Source organism: Glycine max, chromosome 10 (assembly GCF_000004515.6).
Source record: "Glycine max cultivar Williams 82 chromosome 10, Glycine_max_v4.0, whole genome shotgun sequence".
In the NCBI taxonomy this organism is placed as follows: Eukaryota; Viridiplantae; Streptophyta; class Magnoliopsida; order Fabales; family Fabaceae; genus Glycine; species Glycine max.
This window is the reverse complement of record NC_038246.2, coordinates 45,891,440-45,913,581: the sequence shown is the minus strand read 5'-3', so window position 1 is coordinate 45,913,581 and position 22,142 is coordinate 45,891,440. Positions and strand designations below refer to the sequence as shown.

Sequence of the window (22,142 nt, the reverse complement as noted above, 5' to 3'; positions counted from 1 at the left end):
TAGCTGATGTAAATTATATTTTCCACTATTATAGATGTTAATACAATTATTTTTTGATTGTATTGAAAATTGTTATTGTGATAAAAATGAATATCATACATTAATGAAGATAAAAAATAGGTAAAATTATATTTTTGGTCCCCTTATTTGTCTTTAATTTGAATCTTGATCCTCCTTTAAAATTATTTACTAATTTTGTCCTCCTATTTTATCCAAAATCTTGGTCACCGGTCTAGGATTGAACATTACTGTTACAAAGGAATGTTGTATGTCACGTGTCACATTCTCCAATTGGAGAATGACTATCACGCGTCATGTTTTAATTGGATGTCAATTCCATGAAAAATGAAATGTATTGTTGTTGTTATTGACCAATCAAAACGTGACACGTGACAGACATGATTCAATAAAAACGTGACATGTGACCGTCAACGTCTAATTCTGGACTGGGAGACCAAGATTGCGTGATTGAATAAAATAAGAGGAAAATTCATCAATAAATTTAAAGAGGGATCAAAATTGGAAACAAATTGGAGAACCAAATTTACAATTTTGTCTAAAAAATAAAGCTATTGACGGTAGAGATCAAAGACAAAAGTAGAGATAGAAGATTAAAATCATCGACAATGAAGATTAAAGACAAAATCATCAATGGTAAAGATCGAATACCAAAGTCTTCAATGGTTAAAATTTGAAGACAAAGCTATCAATAATAAAAATCAAAGACTAAAATCATCAACGTCCAAGATTTAATGAAAGTTTATAACAGTTATAATTATACTCTATAAATATAGAACTGATATGTTGTAATAAGGATGGCAACTTGTAAACATCCTCATATCTTGTCTCTGCAACACTCACTAATCAATGCTTTCTCCTTCAGTTTAGTAGAAAATATATGCAAAAATAAAGAAACCTGGACCCTAATCATGCTTTCTCCTTCAGTCATCATCCTCAGGATCAATCACCATTCTCAGCTGCCTTCTAGATCTGGCATTGTCAGGAAATCCACTAACAGCCACTTCATCTTCTGAATCTGCTAAGTCATCCATTTGCTGATGTTCTATTTGGGAGGAATTCATAGAATCAACACGATTATCCCTGCCAGTACAAATTCAATTCAACCACCAAAGCAATCAAATTAGTCCATAGAAAAGGCCGAGATAACTGTATCGATATATTTCTAATTCCACTCTGCTTTATAGATATTACTACATTATGTTAGATAAGAAAATAGACAGAATATACTATTTATCAACTAAGACATCTCTTCAGACACAATCTGCTTGACCCCACTACAATTAAACAGAAAAATATAGTAATAACTTGTGTTTTGTACACCAACAAGTGCTCCACCGAGCTTGGGTCTCTTAAGCATGTGATCAAGGGCTCAAATCCTGACTGCACACCAACAGAAAAAAAATTATTGGGAGAGGGGGCAGCTCACTTATCAGTGCCAACAGATCCCCGAAGCAGACTAAAAACCTAGGTGACTGACTCGAATACTCCTTTGCAATCATATGTAGCACCAAAATAATTATCTTTATTTCCATAAAGCCGATTGTTGTGTTAGTTTAGGAGAAGCACCCCTTGATTCTTATTTACATCTGAATAACTATAAATGTTACTACAATTTATAGTTCAACAAATAGATTTTTTTGGTACAAGTTCAACAAATAGATTAAACACCCAGAAATGTTAATAAACTCAATTGTCAGCCTAAATAATCAAACTAGCAAAAGTGTGCTATTGCAACCAGAAGTCTTTTCCAACTAAGTGGTAAAAGTGTGCCATTAGTCTATAATAGCAAAAATGAATCTCATTGACATCATTGTACACTAAATAAAAGTCTATTACCAAAAATAAAAATGATAGTGATTACAAAGGCATACCTTTCCAAAGCATCTGTTTTGCCTTCATTGAAAGAATCATCGCCCATTATTCTCTCCTGAATTTGGATATTTTCAAGCTCAACTTGCTTTGAATTAAGAGAGGATCTTCTAGTTCTTCTACATCCATAAATTGTACCATTACAAAGAAAATTAAATCTGGTGTGAACAGTGCTGGAATATAAAACTAAAATTACAAGTGATAAAGAGTTATAGGCAATGGGTAATTAATTTTAAGAAATTAAACCAGATAGGAATCTATCCTTACATACAAACTTAACTAACATTGAAACAAGATTTCACATTAAAAAATAAACAGTTCAAACTAAATTCCTCATATGCGCATTTATTATCATCGATCAACAATATCCAAGAAAAGAAAAGTGAAAGTATGGAATATTTACTTGAGAGCAGAGCTGGGCATTTCATCATCAGAATCATCTCTTGACAATGCATCCACATTGATGGGTTCAAGTAATTGTTCAGTTGATACTTTGCTATTTATTTTTTCCCTAAATTAAATAAAAGATAGTTAATTCAAAATAAAACAAAAATTGTTGACATATGAGACAAATCCATCATTTTTTTCAAGTCAAAGCAGATAGAAGCAGGAGCTGGAAGAATCACCAGCTCAAACTAAATTCCTGACAAACATTTATGATACTATCATTGATCAGTAAAGTGGCGATCCTATAAACGGAAAGGCAAAGGAACATTACTTGAGAACAGAGCTGAGCATTTCATCATCAGAATCATCTATTGACAATCTATCCTCACTGATTTGTCCATGTAACTGTCCCCTTGATAATTTGTCATTCTCCATTTTCTTCCTAAACTTATATAAACATTAAACAATAGTTAAAGGGAGGAGAGCTAGGAGAGACTCATCCATCTAGACAGCTCAATAAAATTGCATTTGACAAAGTATTGAAATTCAGCTAAAGCATATATTTATGTATAAAATTTAAAACAATGTATGGCATTTTGGAAGAAGTTACACATGGCAATGAGTGAATATTATTTTGCAAACAGGCAGAAGTATTAATGCCCCAGGTCTGTAAAACTACAGACCAAACACATCATTACCTTTTTATCAATGTTACCAATGTCTCATCATCAGATTCATTAATCCTATCATTTGAAAGATCCATGAGATCTGCATCCTTTGGGTGCATTTTGCCTCCAGAACTCTTCTGAGGAAGAGATAAACCAAGTTGCTTAAGTTTTCGAGAGACTTGAGCAGCAGTGATTTTACCATCCTCATCCAGTGCATTGGCTATCATGTAACTGCATCTTCTGTGATCCTTGAATCTGCAGAAATAACAACCCAGCTATTAACAACAAAATCAAAAGCCAAATTCAAGTGCCTTTTGTCATCCTGAGTAAAATAATATAGAAAATTTAGAAAACATTGAATTTTCTTATTTAACTATCCATTCAGGACTCATCAAGCAAAGAGCAGAGAGATCCAATGCAAGGCAACCAAGTGGTACTCACTGCTCATATAGAACTTTGATCAGAGCTTCTTGAGCTTCATTGAAAGCCTGGACTCTCTTCTTTTTTTGCCTATAAATATGAAATTGAACACAAACTTAGAGAAGACTTAAACATATTTGATGCATCAAAATTTATATAAAAAAAATTGTTGAATTAGGATGAACAATAATGACATTTCATTTCCCAGAGGAAACATAAATTTAATAGAAAAAAATACCAGTAATAAACTAACATTTAATAAGCATAAGAGTTCAGTATAAACTTACAGGTGCTGAACCAACAGGCTTCCCTCCAAATTCACTGATTTATGATTGGTAGCTCTTTTGTCACCATCTAACTGATTAGGGCTAGTAGACAAATGTCCTTCAGCATCAGCATCACCCATCTTTCTCTTAGGTGCAACTGCTAGTCCTAATCTTTTTAACATATTGGAAATTTGAGCTGGTGAAATTTTACCATCTGGATCTAGCACTTCAGCTATATGACGACTGCAATGTGGTTCATCTTTGAATCTAGATTGTTTGAAGCAAGGAAGAACCATTAGTGAAAACAAAGGCTAAATCTTATATGAGAGAGAGAGAGAAAAAATGAAAAGCTATGAATCAATCTATCATGCTGACTCTTTAAGTATGTTTGTACCAATGATGTAAAAAAATAAAAGAAAAAAGGCTAAATCTTTTATGCAAGAGGGTCAAATCCAATTGAAAAGCTATGAATCGATATATCATGCTGACTCCTTTAGGTATGTTTGTACTTTGCAACAGATGATGTAAAAAAAATAAAATAAAAAATACTGAATTTCTTTTTGACAAGGCTCTAATTTAAATCATGCTCCAATGTACAGACAAATGTTTGATCTGGTCAAACCTACTTCTCATAGAGATCCTTGATTTGTCTTTCCAAATCACCATCAAGAACAAGTTTCTTCCTTCTCCTTGGAGCCAGTTGAGATTCATCTTCCATCAATTGCTCCCCACTGTTATGTCCAAGTGAATCAAGTATCAGAAACTATAAAATCTTAAGTAAAATTTGATGTCCAGTTGTAAACGTACTTATGAACATCTTTGCCACTGTTACTGCCAGAGGTAGATGCAAAACCTTCAATAACATCCTCAAGCTTGTCTCTATAGAAGAAAAAAAAAAAAGAGTAGACTCATTGCAGATAATTCTTTGCAGTGATCAAGAATAATTTTGAACCAATCAAGCGACAAACATAAATTGAAAATTGGACCCACATTTGGTCATGTGTTTCCAAAATTTTCCCAAAAGAAATAAAAAGTACAAAATCATACACAAGAGCTTAGAAGCGAAGTTTTAGGGATTTTATCTTACTGTTGACATCTTGAGTCATGAGTAATCACAACATCAGCTTCATCCTCACCAAGTGCATCAGCTATGCTTCTACGTGTCCACACCTTTGTTGGGGATGAACCAATTTCTTCATCTCCTTGAGAGTTATTCCAATTGGCACTTTCTTTCTTCAAATGACCAAGCTCGCTCAACAAATATTCAGCATTGATGTAATGACATTCCCTTCGAGTCTTCCAGAAAAGGAGTTCCACAAACAAGAGAGGTTGCTTTTTCATTTTCTTTAGCATCTTTCTGACCAAACAAGTCAGGAAATCAACTATACCTGCATAATCCTTGCAGGGGCATGACTTTTGTTCAATCAGGATGTCATAAAAAGTTGTGAGCAGTGATAACTGCAAGAGTATGTCAACAAGATTAATAAATAGTATTCAGTATTCACATTTCAAAAACTACACATTCCCATTGAAGATGAAATGTTTTCCGGATTTAACCTGGTAAAGCATAGGATGGAGTTCAAGGTCATCACTTATTCTCCGCAGCATGCTTATTATGTAATAATTTGTAGCCAGGGAATTGCTCTTGTAAAACTTGAGCAACCAACATAATTTCTGAATGATATTGTGATTTGCAAAGGCAGAGACCAGCGTTGAAACCTTGAAATCAACTTCATTATATGCATGTAGTTGCTCATCTTCCGAAAAATTATTAGTACCATCCAACATATCCTCATTAACATGTTCAGAATTTGTGGCTCCCATTGGTTCTAACCCAACTTGGGAGTTCTCATCTTCCTCAACACGATTTTCATGTTCATTATCATCAGGGACAACATCTTCCCCAGTGGAATTTGCATTTGGTAGTACTTCCAGCAGTGGCTGATTTTCAGCTGATTGATTGGCAGTTGAGATGCCAGTTTCATTTTGAATGCAAGAATGATCTCCAGACAGTTTGTCCCCTGATTCTGTTCCTTCTGGAATTTTATTTTTTTTCACTTTCCTTGATTTTCTAGACACCTTGAATTTATAAGATATAAAGTAGAGAAAAGGATCAAAATGTAGTAAAATCTTAGTCGGTATGCTCTGTAGCATATTTTTTAAAATATATTTTTTTACATTTCTATGTATCACATTATTAATTATTAAAGTCAAGGACTAACTCTCCAAAAAAGTTGAGCTACTAGTGAAGGCTCATTAATGGCTTCAGAATATCTCTTAACAAAGCAAAAGGAAGCAATGTTGTTACTTTTAAATGTGAAATTGAAATCACTATGAACAAGTAGGGTTATTGCATATGAAGTAGAATTGATAACTATATGTTGTAAAGTGGTAACAGGCATCTTGCCTTGTTTGTTGTAGATCTACTTTATTTCAAACATATAGCTAACTATTGACAGACACACACATAATTTCAGCTTACCCTCAATGCTCCTCGAGACTGAAGATTATCCATCAGCCTTACAACCTTGTGAATGATTTCCACTAAATCTGAAAGATTACTGACAAGAAACAGCAATCAGAAATATAGAAGCAAAGAAAGAATAGTGGATTATACACAAACACACAACAAATGTATGAAATGAAATCACTCTCATTGGACTGACATGACAACAATTGGATACCTCTCATAACAGACAATTTTGCACAAAATGCATTTGAATTGAAAAGTGAATTACTTAAGTTGATTATAAAAGAAAATTTACTTGATTGGAAAGAAATGATTTTCCACTTTCTATCACGATGCACCTTCCCATACTTAGCTTTCTTAACAATTAACACTCAGACACCTGTAGAGTATTTATACTTTATTTTTTGTATGAAGTATGAACTAAAAAGACATAACTAGTAATTGATCAATAGAGGTCCTTTGAATGGCCTTTCATGGACCAGAGGCTGCTAAGATACAAGTTTAAGACATGAAAAAAGCCATCCATATATGTTCATGATTAAGAAATGTGACTTTTTTTTCTGTTAGAATAAAGAGGTCAAACCTTTTGGGTTGCTTGTGGATGTCAAAGGTTTTAATCAAATTCAATAGGAACTGAGTCATCCCTTCCTCGGTCTGATCATAAAATAACTTGTACAGAAGTATGCGAGCTGTTTGAGGTTCCTTTGAGTTTTCAGGCAACAATTTAAGTATCAAATCCAGCATGCGAATCTGAAAAACCAACAAAGAGCAATTAAGAAACATTTAATGAGGGATGGAGTTCTTGCCACCATTCCTGTGTTCAGCTTAATGTAGTAAGGAAATGCCCAGATTTGTAAAATTAACCAAAACAATAGTAAATCAAAGTGGGACCAATGGAACCCAAACAAAAATTAAGGGGATTGACAAAGCAAAACTGTTTATAGAAGTGAACTAGCAGTAAGATATATTTACAGTAACCTAAGCACCTTGGTTAAAAATGAGAGCACTGATATAAAAGAAAGAAAGTAGCAAGTTGTCTATTTCAACCCCATGATGCAAAGATACATGCAAAAAACTAAATAAACAAAACATAGCAGAACATTTTATTAAGATTTGATAGTGCATATTACCATGTTTTTCAAAAGAGAACCAGCTGCAGATAGAAACTGATAGTCATTTGTTTCCTTTAGACCATCATAGGCATGCCGCCACTTTGAAATGATCAATTGAAACATTGTCTCATTCAAGGATGCTGCAATTGGCCCACATATTTGACCACTGAAATCTGAGGTGACTGCATCTTTATCACTCAAAGTCTCAAATGTGTCCCCTTCCTCCTTGGTCTAATGAAGAAGAGAACATATGTGAGGATGACATATTTTCTCAATTGTAGATTGGCAAATCACACATATGTTATTTACAAATAAAGCAGAAAAGCTCACACAACATGAGAACAAGAGATGCTGTTATTTACTGTCTAATTTCATTTTGTATTTTTGTTGGTTTCCATTTGTCCAGCCAAAAAATTTCATTTATAAACTTATCATTTAGCACATGGATAATGAATTATTCCAATATCAAAGCTCAGAAAAAAATAAACCAAGAAAATCCAAGAAAGCAAAGAAACCAAATCAAGTGAGTTTCTATCCTCTTGTTATTTCCTTTATTCTCACATTGTGTGAGGAACTGTAAGGCCTACAAACAATCATTATATGAAAAGTTTGCCTCAACATTCTTTGAGAAACTGAAAATCACAGTTTACACCTACTTCAATAAAAAAATCAGAAATTCATTATGCTAAATGCTAATTAATTAGAAAACAACTAAATATGCAGGGAGAATCTATAAAATTCCAACATTAGATGAATACTTAATTTCATTAAATACCTCTAATCAAGTGCCAATGTTAAGTATTTCAGCTTGAAAGAGGAAAGAGAAAAGCATGCTGAAAGATATGCAATTCTCATATTATCATTCTCACCTTAGAAGCTGAATACTTGTAAAACTGAAATGAAGTGACAAATTCAGCCACTTGAAAGAAAACAGCAACATCACTTTTTTGAATTGAGGGATGTTCTTTTTCAATATCTTCACGAATGGATTGCATCAAAACTGATACAGGTTCAAATTGTAGTAAGATTACTTATAGCTTTTATAATTGGAAAAAAAAATATTTGAAAATGATACAAATTATTCTGAAAAAAAAATCATACCATTGTATCCCCCAGAAAGAAACTGATTCACAAATCCGTGAAGCAACTCCAATATCTTATCCTCCGTTGAAGGTAACCTTGGATGATCCCACACAGTTCTTTTGGTAGGACCTCGAGCGACATTTTGTGCTTTAAGCAGCACATTATGAGAAGAATTAGGGTTTCCCTTAATTACTGCCTTACAACCATCCTACCAAACAGACAACAGTTATCACTCAAGTCCACCGTGATAAAAGTATAAGTAGGGCAAAAAGGTAGTACCATGGTAAGCCGAGCAAATGTTGGACTAAATTGTGAATGTCGACTCAGATTGTTGAGCTTACAAATATTTCTTCTCTTCTTTTCCTCCTCCAAAATGAACTGGAGACTATAAAGAGAAGTTTGGGGTTGTTCATCCGCCTAAAATGAAGTTTACACAATGTAATTGACCAAACAAAAATACAACCTAAGAATAGGATATAACAGCACAAGATGGGAGCAGTTAGAAAGAGTAAGCAAAGCACATTCCAGAAAGAATAATCTAAATTCGTAGGGTGCTCTTTGCCAGCATGACAAAAAATGACATCAGTCGCAATGAGAGGGCTAACCTTTGATTCCTTCAAATGTGCCCAAACAATTAACTCCGGGTCCTGACCCATCAAAATGTAATGAAAAATTTCCAGTAGAAGCAAGTTATCCTGACGGAGATAAACATTGGAACTACCAACGTATTGAGATATAACCAGGATTATATCCATTACATTTTCACGAAACAAAAGTTCCAGAAACCGGTCTCTCAGCGATAACAACTGAGTAGCAAGTCCCCCTGACTTCTGGTGCATCGGAATCTCTTGGACAGCTAGGATATTTCTAAATAACGTCAGCACTAGCTGTACCAATTTCCAATCATCCTCACTGAACGCATTACTGTACACAAACAATTAAAAACAAACAAATAAGTGATTCTTCCGATACTTTTCTTTCCATCCATACTCAACAACACCGGAAAAAAAACAGAAGTTTGCAGCCACTGACCGTTCCAAATTCTCGAGCGGTCTCTCTAGAAACGACACTATCACTGCAGCAACATCACTGTTAGTCAAAGCAGACTTCAAACCCCAAAGATACTCCAACTGCTGAGATATATCCGTGGAAGAAGGCTCGATCGGCATTGTAAGGAACACCAGAACCTTCACTGCCAAAAAAAAAACATAACAACTCAACAACTACCACCAATTAACCAAATCACACACACGACTTTATCAACAATACTAATGCAAAATTCAAGAAAATAAAAACCTGCATTGAGTAGCAAGTTGCGATCTTCGTGATAGAGCTCGATGGTAGGGATTAAGTACTTGGAAACGATGTTCCATTTGCAGACTTGCTTGAAGACATCGCGCGTTTGGGGATCGTCGCGCCTCAGAAAACGTAGCAAGTCTTTCAGATTATCTGGTAATCGGTGACGAAAGTGAGCAAAGAGGAATCGAAAATTTTCATTGGATCGAATACGGAAGAATAATAAAATAACGAAGGGAAATTGGAAGTGCGAGAGATTGGTACCGAGACAGTATTGGCCTTTGATGTAACCAATTTGGTTGCCTTCATCGTCGGCTTCGATGGTTCCAATGCCAGCGCAGATTACCGATAAGCCTTCAGTGTCCATGGTGAGGGAATTGGAGAGGGTGTGGTGTGTGGGGTTTTGGTATCTAAGAAAGAGTTGGTTCAGTTGAGTTGTGTAGTTGAAGAATGGCGGAAAATCTTCCCGCGCTTTTGACGGTATAGGGCAGGAAAACGGTGTCGTTTAGTTTCGTGGGTTTATGGGTCGTGGGCTTTAATAACAGGCTATCGTTGACGGATACTGATCAATGGCAATGCTATGCTGTTCACAGCTTTACTTTTCGCACGTTTTTTCATGAAAACTAGTTTCTATAATATTTTTCCACGAGATAACTAATTTAAAATAAAATATTTTAAGCTTAAAAAATGAAATCTGATAAAGAAATTTAACTTTTTTAAGTTCTTATTTTTTAACTTATTTAAAATTAACTTTTAAATATACAAAAGTATAGTATAAATATATCCTAAGTCTTGATTGAATATTAGTTTTATATTTAACTCAGAAAACTAAAAATTTGTAGAAACGTCTTGATCTCACTAATAAGCCCAAAACCTTAACCACAATCTCACTAATAAGTCCTCACTAATAAGTCTTTAAAAGGTCAATGTGATTAAAATTCTTTAATTAATGAAGTTAAAATAATTTAATGATAAAAACTTTGTAGGAATTAAAATGTAAATTTTAAGGATTAAAAAATTTACTTATTAAATATAAGAACTAAAAGAATAAGTTTAAAAAATATTAAACAAGTAATTAAATTTTTTTAAAAAGAGAGAGATTGAAACTTTGGAATATTTTAATAAAACAATAACATTTTTTTCCATTGAACTAAATATAGAACATTGTTTATTGTAAGCAATCTTAACTATTTTTTACTCTTTAAGTGATGCTTAGATCAAAAAGGGACAATCTCCCTTTTTGCTTTTTCTTTAAAACACACACGTGTGTATCTATATCTCTCTCTATTTTCTTTTTAAAACATTCTTATCAGTAATTTATCACACAATAGGGAAAATTTCAACAAAATAAAAAAATAATGTAAAAATTAATAAAAAAAATTATATTAATATAAAAAAATTCTATAAATATTTAATATAATTATGTATCCAAAATTCTAATATGAGATTTATGATTAAGTGAAAGAAACTCCAGTAGTTGATCCATGGTACTCTAAGAAGACGACTACTAGGGTGCGAAAATAAAATTACTTTCGCATCCAATGCAAGTTTCTATTAAAAAAAAATACATCGTGTCTGTTCGATTTTAAAATTAGAAAATCAAACGATGGGGATCTGTTTGGGATATCGGTTGTAACAGAAGCCCTCCCCTTCCACTGTCTTTGTCGCGAAAGTGACCTCCAGCGCCACCTTGAACACCTCCACTATGACCCCAGCCTCCCCTTCTTCCCCTCCGCCGCACCCTGCAACTGGATCTTGAAGTCCTTGACCTCCACCACGTGGAACCTCAGCCCCCACGCCGCCACTACAATCTTCGCCACAATCACCGCCATAGAGCACTTCGACGTGAACACCGCCGTTGTCTTCCTCTTGCTCTCGAACATCCTCGAGAGGTCGACCCGAAAGACATGGACGAAATAAACTCAAATGCGTTGAAGAACTTGGGCACCTTGAAATTATTTTCTTCCTTCGTAACCGTAAGGGCCTCTTGTTTCTCCAACTGGCACAAGTCCAATGCAAAAAACGAAGAAAAGCCCTGCCAAAACCACGACACGCGAGTTATGGCGAAAATCATGGTTCTCTTGGTGAGATTCGCCATTACAATCTTGGAGATTAGCCTCTTTGACTCAGCGAAAACCACGGTGGAAACTCAAGCTCGACTCTGAGAACTTTGTTATACATGGTCGTGAGATTCTCGTGTTGACTGAAGGTGTTCGAGGTGGCGCCAAAGGTCACTTTTGCGACGAAGACAATAGGCCCAGAGCTTACACCGAAGGGGAGGGCTCCTGTTACAACCGACCACTCAGGTCGCTAGTCACGCTCAGAAGTACTTCCTCCGTCGCCACAACTAGAACCGTCGTTGTCGGAGATCTAGCCTCTTTGACATCACCACAGGTAGAGTGGGAGGAAGGAGGGAGGGGGGAGGAAAAAATAATGATCGTAGGAGCATCTCTCAATCTGGTTGTCATCATTAAATTCGATTTATTCAATTTTTTTATTATTAAATTAGACAGACCGAAATAACAACTACTTTTTTTATAAATTTACATAGGATTGGAAAGAAATTTAACTTTCGCACCCCATAATTCTTCCTAAGAATACATGACTCACTTTGAAGGCGATAGTTTAGTTTAGGAGAGCAAAAAGGGAACATAGCAGATAGTGGTCAGTTCGATACAAACGAAGAGGAGTCTGTCGTGTCTTGTGTCCCAGCTCTTTATATTTTTCTCATAGCCTGACCTTTGCCGAACATAACGGCGATTTCTCCAAAACCTTCAATTCCACCTTCTTCTTCTCATCTTCACACCCTACCCCTTTATTCTTCTTCACACACAATTCCTTCAACTCTCTTTCTCTCTCTCTCTCTCTCTCTAAAAATGTCTCATGTAGTGGTCACTCGATCCATTCACACCTCCCTCACGCGCCCCACCTCAGGATCTGCACACCACAGAGCCCAAACGTTGTTGAAGCCTCCAACTTTTGCTTCCAAAGTGTTCCCACAACAAAGGAACAACCCCTCCAAAGTTTGCTCCCGAAGTTGCCTCGTCAATGCGAGGAAATCTGCACCCACTGAAGTTGTTCCCGTCTCACCCGAGGATGATTCAAAGGTGCGTGCTTTTTCTCTCTCTCACTGCAATTTTCCCAAATAAAAATGATGGGGGTGTGAAAAATTTTGATATTTTGGGAATGACCCAAAATGAAAAATCATGGACAGCTGTGCTAATCTACACCTAGAGAGATAAAGAGAGAGAAATGTAGATGTGGTAGGTGACATAATGTGAGAAGAGGAGACATAAAGAGTGTTAATCAGTTGTATGTAATATGTAAGTGTTCATACATCATTACTCAACCCAAAAGAGAAGTAGAGTGATGCTAAACTAGCACTTTTGGGTTGGATTGGGGTGGAAAGAAGGGAGATGCGATGTGATATGAAAGGAAGATAGAGATAGGAAGAAAATTGTGTGGAACTGAGATGGAAGAGGAAGTGAGTGTATGTTGAGGATTCTCCATGATTATTTATTTTTGAAAGGCAAATTTTTTATTGAAACTGATTTGGCATACAAGATTTGTTCCTAATGGATTCTCCATGAAATAAGTGGAGGTGGTTGGGAAAATTGGTGTGAGTTGTAACCCTTTTCGTGTTGTGATGAATAGATTGAGGAAGAGTTGCAGCACTCGCGTGGTATGCGGCAACTTGGTGACACTTCTGTTGGAATGTGGTCAAAACCCACTTTTAGGAGGAAGACAAAGGTTGTTTGCACCATTGGTCCTTCTACCAACACCAGGGAAATGATTTGGAAGCTGGCTGAGGCTGGGATGAATGTTGCCCGATTGAATATGTCTCATGGAGACCATGCTTCTCATCAGAAAATTATTGATTTGGTTAAAGAATATAATGCTCAATCCAAGGACAATGTAATTGCAATTATGCTTGATACCAAGGTGATAATTATGTTCTTCCTTCAAGTTATTAGCTTTTAAGGATACTTTGTTCATATCACATTTCTTTGGTCACAGTTTAGTTTTCATGTCAGCTGATAATTAATTTTTCTCTCTTTTCAGGGTCCTGAGGTTAGGAGTGGGGATTTGCCACAACCAATCAATTTAACAACTGGGCAGGAATTCACATTTACCATCCGGAGGGGTGTTGGAACTGCAGATTGTGTTAGTGTGAACTATGACGATTTCGTCAATGATGTGGATGTGGGGGACATGCTTCTTGTTGATGGTATGGCAACCAACTAATTGGTAAAAGTGTTTGAAATATAAAAAATGTGTTTTGCTCGTGGATTGATAAGCCACCAAGCATGGGACTAATTTATTATTTTGTGATTTTCTTTAACCTTTGTTGAATTCTGTGTACTGTAACAAGGGCAAGTCTCCTAATCTCTGAAAAAATTATGGTCTAAGGGATGTGTCTGCAAGGCAGTGTAGCCTTGTGGCCTTCTGGTGCAAATATGTTATAACTTGTCTATGCATCTTGATCCGTTTTTATTTCCCTGAATCATGATTAGTTGTTTGATTTTATGAACATGGTTTTGGGTTGAGGATAAAAGAAGCATTACATATACAAAAATAATTTCATCTTAAGTTACTAAATATATTTTTTATCCTGTTAACCCCCATCTTTCACCCTTACTTATGCAGGGTCACAAGCTTATGTTAGATCCATAAATCATTGATTACAATTTATTCATAAAAGTTTCAGTCAACATTACATGAATCAGCCAACTAAACTGTTGGAAGATTTATTTTTGTTTTTCTAAAGAAGACTATAATACCAAGAGACAATGCTTTACATAATGTATTTATTATATATTTAGCATTACTGTTGTTGGACAATATCTTTAGTATCCTGTATATCTCAGAAAGAGTTAATGCCAGGTCTTTGATGCATACTATTTGTGTATGATGTAGGTGGTATGATGTCTTTGGTGGTTAAGTCTAAGACAGAGGATTCTGTGAAATGTGAAGTTGTTGATGGAGGAGAGCTCAAGTCAAGGAGACATTTGAATGTTAGAGGAAAAAGTGCAACACTTCCTTCCATCACTGGTTAGATTCCGGATTATTATTTCTATCTTGATTATTTCTTTTAATGTTTGTCCATTTCTTCTACATGCCTCTCCATATATTTGGGTACTGACAACTGGGTGAGGGTTAAGGTTTTGTTGGTTTCCCAAGGACATATAATATTTGTGTTGATTTGCTACAGAGAAGGATTGGGATGACATCAAATTTGGAGTGGATAACAAAGTTGACTTCTATGCTGTTTCTTTTGTTAAAGATGCACAAGTAGTTCATGAACTGAAGAATTATTTGAAAAGTAAATTTTCAAGATACTTGTAATTTTTTTAATTAGTTCGTCTGATTAATTTCTCTAATTATTTTAAAGTATGATAAATTGTCCACTCAACACTGCAGGCTGTGATGCTGATATACATGTCATTGTAAAAATTGAAAGTGCAGACTCTATACCAAACTTGCATTCAATTATTACAGCGTCTGATGGGGTGCTAATCTTAATCCTTATGTTATTTCCTTATAGTTACTGCCTGATTCTTTCTAAAAGGGATGATTTAGCCCATTTTTTAAAAACAGAAATCTTTGATAATGAGTTTGTTTTGTTTGGAGCTTGTGGATTAAGTTTGTGGAATGTGGAGCCCTTGTTTGCTGATTGCTGATGTTGAACTGTCTACTTTTGCCATCCTGTTTAGGCCATGGTTGCAAGAGGAGATCTTGGTGCAGAGCTCCCTATTGAAGAGGTTCCACTTTTGCAGGTAAAGTCCTTTTAAACAGAAATGAGATTAATGGTAAAGATAATTATCAGTTGGTATTGCTTCGTAACATAAAAAAATGCTTGCTAATGTAGGAAGAGATAATAAGCATATGCCGTAGCATGGGAAAGGCTGTTATTGTGGCAACAAATATGCTGGAAAGCATGATTGTTCACCCAACACCAACCAGAGCCGAGGTATCCGATATTGCAATTGCTGTTCGAGAAGGTTCTGATGCAATAATGCTTTCTGGGGAAACTGCTCACGGAAAGTAAGTAATAATTCCATGCCTTGAAGTGTCCTATTACCTTGGCAGGCGATATTCTCATATTTGAGTTCTTACAAAGGACAGGAAAATCACAATCAAATGCGTGTTGCCTTGAAAATTTAGGATTTAATGATGTGTATAGTTGAGAGTAGATATTGTGATTTTACATGCTTGAGTATCAATATCTGGTTTCATTAGTAGCACTGCATCTTAATGACTTGGAAGACTAATCTAAAGCAAGGTTATTCATGGGATGTGAAAATAATAATTACATTTATTATAATGCAGGTTCCCGCTAAAAGCCGTGAAAGTAATGCATACCGTAGCATTACGGACAGAAGCCACCATACCCGGTGGTCAGATGCCACCAAATATTGGTCAAGTATTCAAGGTTTGAAATTTAAACTCAATAACTCTGACTTTTTTTAATCATTGTGTTCTACTTTACTGTTGGTACTGAAATGTAATTTTTTTTTTGTACTATATAGAACCACATGAGTGAGATGTTTGCTTACCATGCAACCATGATGTCTAATACCCTCGGAACCTCAACTGTTGTCTTCACTAGATCAGGCTTCATGGCTATCCTTTTGAGCCACTATCGACCTTCAGGCACCATATTTGCTTTTACAGATCAGTAAGTTCCGTCCTTTTTCCTTTTCTCTTGATACCATAAGAAAACTTTTTTTATTTAAAAAAATTACAGAAGATACTAGGTAAACATAAGCCTGATTTAATCAGTGCATCTGTAAGAGATTCTTCCCAAATGTGTTGGGTATTATTTTCCCTTAATATCATTTTCTTAATTGATTCTTTGTTGACTTATAAAATAAAACTGATTCTTTGTTGACTTATAAAATATGATTTCTAGAATCTAAGGGTGGAAGATATATCTAATGAATCAACTATTTTAAAGGTTTATGACGTTTCTGCCTTTTCAGAAGCCATTTGAAGTAGCTCTTAACCAATCAATCTGATTTCTTATATTCAAGTATGTATTCAGTTCAAAACCCTTGCCTATTTTTGCTGGCCATGCAGAAAGAGGATACAACAGAGGTTGGCTTTGTATCAAGGAGTCTGTCCTATTTACATGGAATTCTCTGAAGATGCTGAAGAGACTTTCACAAGGGCCTTGGATTTGCTGCAGGTAATGTTTGGAGGATATCTTCAGTAAATTTAGTTTATTTAGTTGTTTTAATGATCATTTGTGTTGTTCGAAATGCAGAAGCAAGGAATGGTGAAATCAGGAGAAGAAGTAGCACTAGTACAAAGTGGCAGGCAACCCATATGGAGGTTCCAATCCACTCACAATATCCAGGTCCGAACAGTGAAAACAAAATAAAAAAAGGTGAAGATGGCCATGAACCAAGTTTCAGCCTTTCAGGACAATATATTTAATTTTAGAAGAGCATGTTCCCTTTTGGTGGGTTGATGCCAATTTGCTAAGTCCGGCATTTTAGTTGTTTGTTTGTTGCCTAGGTTTTTCATTTTTTCTTCATCTATTACTTTCTTGTTATCATTATTTTTGGGTGATTGTTCTATATTAATCACGGACATTAGACATATGATAGTAGGTGACATTGAAATTTTGATTAGAAATTGGAATGAAAAATGCTTTCAGCCACATCCTGGACCGAGTCAGACTTAACCATTGATTGTTATATTTAGTATCCAAATTAGTAGGTCTGATATATGACCATCATTAATATAATGTTAATTTGCTTTCGCTTGTGTCATTCAGTTCATAAGCCGTATGAAATATGCTTGATAGGATCAAGCATTTCGGTTTTAAATTTGATTTTGTTAACTTAGATACTTTCTATGTGATAAATTACTTTATTCGAGTATATTTTGGATCGAAATTGAACTTTAGCTACCAAAGATATTTACAACAAAATCAAATTCGAGCACTTCATAAGCCGTATGGAATATGCTTAACAGGATCAATCATTTCGGTTTTAAATTTGGTAAATTAATAGCTAAACTTTTTTTATATAAGAATTGAACTTTTAGCTACTAAAGATATTTTCAACAAAAATTGAGCTAGATCCCGAGCTACTACACTTTATAAATAAGCATTCACTGTAGCTTTTAGCAGTTATCATGTCGCACTATCTTTTATGCGATCCCTCGATATCTTCTACTATCCTTGTTCTATCAATTACTTGCATTAAAAGTAGCCAACGTTGCCCGATATTAATAACAACCACTTTCAGGGCCTATGTAGACTGTAGTGGCCCAAGTGCTCGGTTACAATTATTAAATATATGAATTATGAATATCCACCTCACTTTGGGTTAGGGTGAATTGGGGTTTAGAAAATACTACACATATACCTAATTTTTCATATATTCAATTTTTGCCTTATTTTTATTTCTCAATCAATTCTCATTACTCCATTTCTCATATTTATTAATTTCCTTATTTACTTTGATTTTTTTATTATGTATCTCTTTTTTTCACTCGTACTTAAAAAAAAAATAGGATGTACGAATATCATTACTCTTGAGGTGAAAAGAGGAAAAAAGATAGAAACAAAATAATAATAAAAATAATATATAGAAAAAGTGATAAATACAATAAATGATTTGAAAATAATAAAGAAATGAGAAGAAAATGACTTGGAAACCAGTTAAAAAAGAAAAGAACAAAATGAAGTGGAAATAAGAAGAAAAAAAATGAATATATGTTCATAATTTTTTTCTAACTATTAACTCTCTTATCCAGCAGCCTCCATACTTGGAAGTTTGAATATAAGATAGCCCGCGTTTCTCATAAGCCACACGCTCCCTTTAACAAGTTGTAATTTAAAACCTATACATTTCCTCCCATTGGTTGGTCACCCTATTCTTTGACGTGGATGTGAATTACTTACTCATTTCCTGTCCAATAAATACATCAAAACTTATCCGGAGAATCTACAAATAACAAAATGGAGATATCAAATGAAACTACTATTGCATGCTGCAAGTGCTGTATATTTTCTTTTAATTTCTTGTTTATAGAAATGTATTAGATGTAATGGAAGTAAGAAAATTATTAGAATGCGTTACTTTTTATTTTTTAAACGTTTTTTTATAAAAAGAAAAAAAAACAGCCTCTTATTCTTTCCACCACGGCTCCATCTAACTGAAAGAAGGTAAGAAAGTTTTATGCATACTTGATAGGATTGGCCTATAAGTGAGATGAAAGAGATTGTGATGAATAAACTCTGTTGTTTGGAAGCCTCCAACTGAATTAATTCTTTTGATGCCAGAAATGCACACACATGACTGGTTAACACTTAACAGAGACTTATCACACTATTCCCCTATTCCTTTTTATTTCTTTATTGATTATATGCGTGTTGTTTCCATATATGCTGAAGCCAAGAAACACTTGAAAAGACGGCAAGTTAACCGTTAAGACTTTCAGGATATACTATATATAATTTTAGAAGAACACATGTATTCCTCTTTGATGGGTTGATGCCAATCTTGCTTTTTGGTTGGTTGTTTGCTTACTAGGTTTCATCTTTTCTTAGTTTAATTATTGCCCTGTTGTTATCATAAGTGAACATTTTAATTGTGTTATATATTTAGCATGAACAGGTGTTAGTGTTAGTGCTTTCATGGCATTTGAAATTTTGGTCAGAAATTGGAATTGGAAACGCTTCCATGCATGACTGAGTCATTCGTTGAGATGCTTTAACATCAACATCCGACTTAGTAGGCCTTCTGAATTATGTCTAACGAAATATAAACTTGCTTTATATGCTGCTTCTAATGTATTTCATAAGCTGTGTGGAATATTTCAACATGGGGTTAGGCTAGTCGAGTTTCAGTTCCCTAAATTTGATTTTTTATTAAGAGATGTTTTTTCTATGTTTAACCGAACCTTTTGAAGTTCACTTGCGGCTCTGTTCTTTCCCCATTACACATGTTCCTTTTTATAATAGATTTCATTGGCTAAAACCTCTCCTATGCTTGCTTTCTACCAAAAATAAAAAACTATTTCACGTTAACAGATACAATAATAATTGGCGAGTTGCAGTATGATTTAAGCGAAGGGCTTCTCAGGTCTAAATTAATCTTCATTGTCTTTCCACATTAGCTGTTATGTTCAACTTGTTTTAAAATACTACTAATAGTTAAGTTGAAAATAAAACAAACCAAAGTGCAATATATTCTTGCGCCCACAATTGCAGATAACAACACACCACTTTACAAAAGTACATTATTCTTTTCCTAGTAGTTATTACTTTCAAAATCACAACTTGAAAATAAAAAATCATTGGCTAATTGCAACCATTCTTCACACGCTGCCAATAATTGAAGTACTATACCCGTTCTGGACATCAAAGAATCTTGACCACAGCATCACCCCACCATATTTTGGCGACTCCTTAATCACAGGCAGGATCTCAGAAGTCAACGTGTCAGCCGGAATGAAACCGCTGCCAGCAGCGGCCGGATCGGCCGGCAACCCTAAAAATATCTTCCCGGCAGGCACCGTACTAGTCCACCGGTTCCAAGAACTCACAAGGTTAGTTATGTTCCCATTAGCATACTGACACGGAGGGTTATTGTAGAACTGAACCCAAACAAAGTCAAAAAGGCCAGTGTTAAGGGCAGTGCCCAAAAATCTATCAGGAATTGGACACTGAGGAGCAGCACCTAGGTACACCCTCTTCCCGCCAACCCCACTATACGCCTTAAGAAAACGTGCAAGGTGCTCATAGTTTTGTGTTGAACCAAGTTCAATGTCAAAGTCTATGCCATCCAACACAGCATCACCTAGTGGCCTTGAAGATGATGATGACTTGCCTCCCAAGAAAGTGTTCCACAGAAAAGTTGAAACGTTTCTTGCATCTTCTACTGAAGCCAAAGTGTAGCTTCCAATGCCACCACCTATTGAAAGTAACACCTTGATCCCTTTGCTTTGGCAGTCCTTGATTTCGGAGCTGAACTTTGTGCAGGAATTGGTTGCGGGGTTGCAGTGACCAGCCAGGTTCATTTCTGGGGTTTGGCCATTGCCGAATTTGTTGAGAAAGGCTATGTTTATGTGGGTGTATTTGCCTGTTGCACATGCTTCTGAGAGGGTGCCCTCGTTACCATTTTGCCCCCAGTAGATGGCTATGCCACCTGCGTGAGAGGTTCCAAGAAGAGTGAAGAAGAGGATCAGGGCAAGGAGAAGAGGCAAAGCATGACAGTTTTTGCTTTTGGCCATTTTTGGTGTATTCAGTGTTTTTGCTTTTTCTTCACCCTTTGGTGTCTTGTGAAGGGTTCTTTGCAATTTTGATATTTATAAAGCCAATGGCTGGCTTTTCACAGCTATAAAGTTTGAAGAAGATTGGAATGAAGGTGTTGACCAGAAAGATGTCATTTCCCACTGGAAAAGGTCAAAGAGGCTTTAATTTTCAACAACTCTCTTATTTGTCAATTAATCAGTGGGGTCTGTAGTATAGTATTATCCACTATCGTTATCACTGTGTTTATGTTTATCAACTACCAGATGAATCAAATTGAAGAATGATCTTATTTTTTGTGTTTAACATTCAACGTGGTTTGTAAATTGAGTATTTGCTTTAAACTGAAACCAGTAGGACTTGATTACATTTGAACAAAAATAAAATAAAATCGATTACATCTACATGACGCATGAGCCACAGAGCCAGTAACCTTAATTACAATAGTTAATTACAGCAGAAGTAAGAAGAAGCGTGGGGCATCTCCAAGCAATCAACATGAGTTGCTACATCACATATTTCACATTTTTATTTATTTATAATATTTCATATTTTAAGCAATTCAACCACTTTTTGAAGAAAACCACGTACTATTTTTTTTTCTTTTTCAGTAGACCCCTTATTATATAGTATCACTTTTTTTAATATTTTATTATTCATCTTAATTTTAATTAATACATTTGCAGGTCAATTTTTAAATAAAAAATATATATCACATTTTAATTCAATAAAAATTATTTTAAAATTTAAAATTCATAAATAAATAATGTGCTCTTTAGAAAAATAAAATATAAAAAATAATGCAGCGTTAAAATTCAACGCAAAACTGTAATTAACTTTAAATTATTGAACCGTTAAATTTAATGTTAAAGTTCTGCAACTTTTTTTTCAGGAAACTGCAACATTAAATAAATGCAAGTTTTTTTTTGGTTGACTACATTAAATAATTCAAGTGGTTCCATGTTCATTGTTAAATAAGGCATCATTTAAGAATAATATACTAAATTTTAGGATAAAATAATAGTAAATAAAGCATAATTAAAATTATTGACTTTATAATAATAATAATAATAATAATAATAATAATAATAATAATAATAATAATAATAATAATAATAATAATAATAATAATAATAATAATAATAATAATAATAACTCCCTCCATTCTTATATATAAGATTCAATTACCTAATTTATCAAGATTAAGGAAAATGATTTATTTAGTTGATAATAATAAATTTATCATAAATTTATAACTTTTTTAAAATTATCCTTATTATT

At 34.6% G+C, this 22,142-nt stretch overlaps 3 protein-coding genes across 4 annotated transcripts; 1 reads left to right on the top strand and 2 right to left on the bottom strand.

Annotated features, from left to right (window-relative positions):
- Window positions 1-763: 763 nt before the first annotated feature.
- On the bottom strand, window positions 764-10,087 carry LOC100785399 (uncharacterized). Of its 2 annotated transcripts, XM_006589447.4 has the most exons (21): window positions 9,857-10,081; window positions 9,593-9,745; window positions 9,329-9,488; window positions 8,902-9,220; window positions 8,576-8,713; window positions 8,315-8,504; window positions 8,083-8,213; window positions 7,232-7,444; window positions 6,685-6,851; window positions 6,114-6,192; window positions 5,189-5,710; window positions 4,719-5,089; window positions 4,439-4,510; window positions 4,258-4,362; window positions 3,653-3,898; window positions 3,387-3,455; window positions 2,976-3,200; window positions 2,609-2,719; window positions 2,294-2,401; window positions 1,893-2,009; window positions 764-1,101 (listed from the first exon to the last, which is right to left on the bottom strand). In XM_006589447.4, the coding sequence occupies exons 1-21, from the start codon at window positions 9,957-9,959 to the stop codon at window positions 942-944; spliced, it is 3,759 nt and encodes a 1,252-aa protein (XP_006589510.1). In that variant the 5' UTR covers window positions 9,960-10,081; the 3' UTR covers window positions 764-941. The 2 variants fall into 2 exon arrangements, with proteins under 2 accessions (XP_006589510.1, XP_040861839.1); XM_041005905.1 differs by lacking the exons at window positions 764-1,101; window positions 1,893-2,009 and having other exon boundaries at window positions 2,289-2,401; window positions 2,609-2,724; window positions 9,857-10,087.
- A 2,103-nt stretch (window positions 10,088-12,190) lies between these two features.
- Window positions 12,191-17,258, top strand: LOC100818193 (plastidial pyruvate kinase 2). The gene is made up of 12 exons (XM_003536391.5): window positions 12,191-12,699; window positions 13,247-13,534; window positions 13,655-13,820; window positions 14,510-14,644; window positions 14,805-14,915; window positions 15,014-15,102; window positions 15,307-15,369; window positions 15,462-15,637; window positions 15,923-16,025; window positions 16,123-16,271; window positions 16,673-16,781; window positions 16,860-17,258. Exons 1-12 carry the CDS (start codon window positions 12,469-12,471, stop codon window positions 16,974-16,976), a joined length of 1,737 nt encoding a protein of 578 aa, XP_003536439.1. The 5' UTR covers window positions 12,191-12,468; the 3' UTR covers window positions 16,977-17,258.
- Window positions 17,259-19,775: 2,517 nt separating this feature from the next.
- LOC100818728 (hevamine-A) lies at window positions 19,776-21,271 on the bottom strand. The gene has a single exon (XM_003536392.5). It carries the CDS (start codon window positions 20,840-20,842, stop codon window positions 19,928-19,930), a length of 915 nt encoding a protein of 304 aa, XP_003536440.1. The 5' UTR covers window positions 20,843-21,271; the 3' UTR covers window positions 19,776-19,927.
- Window positions 21,272-22,142: the final 871 nt, after the last annotated feature.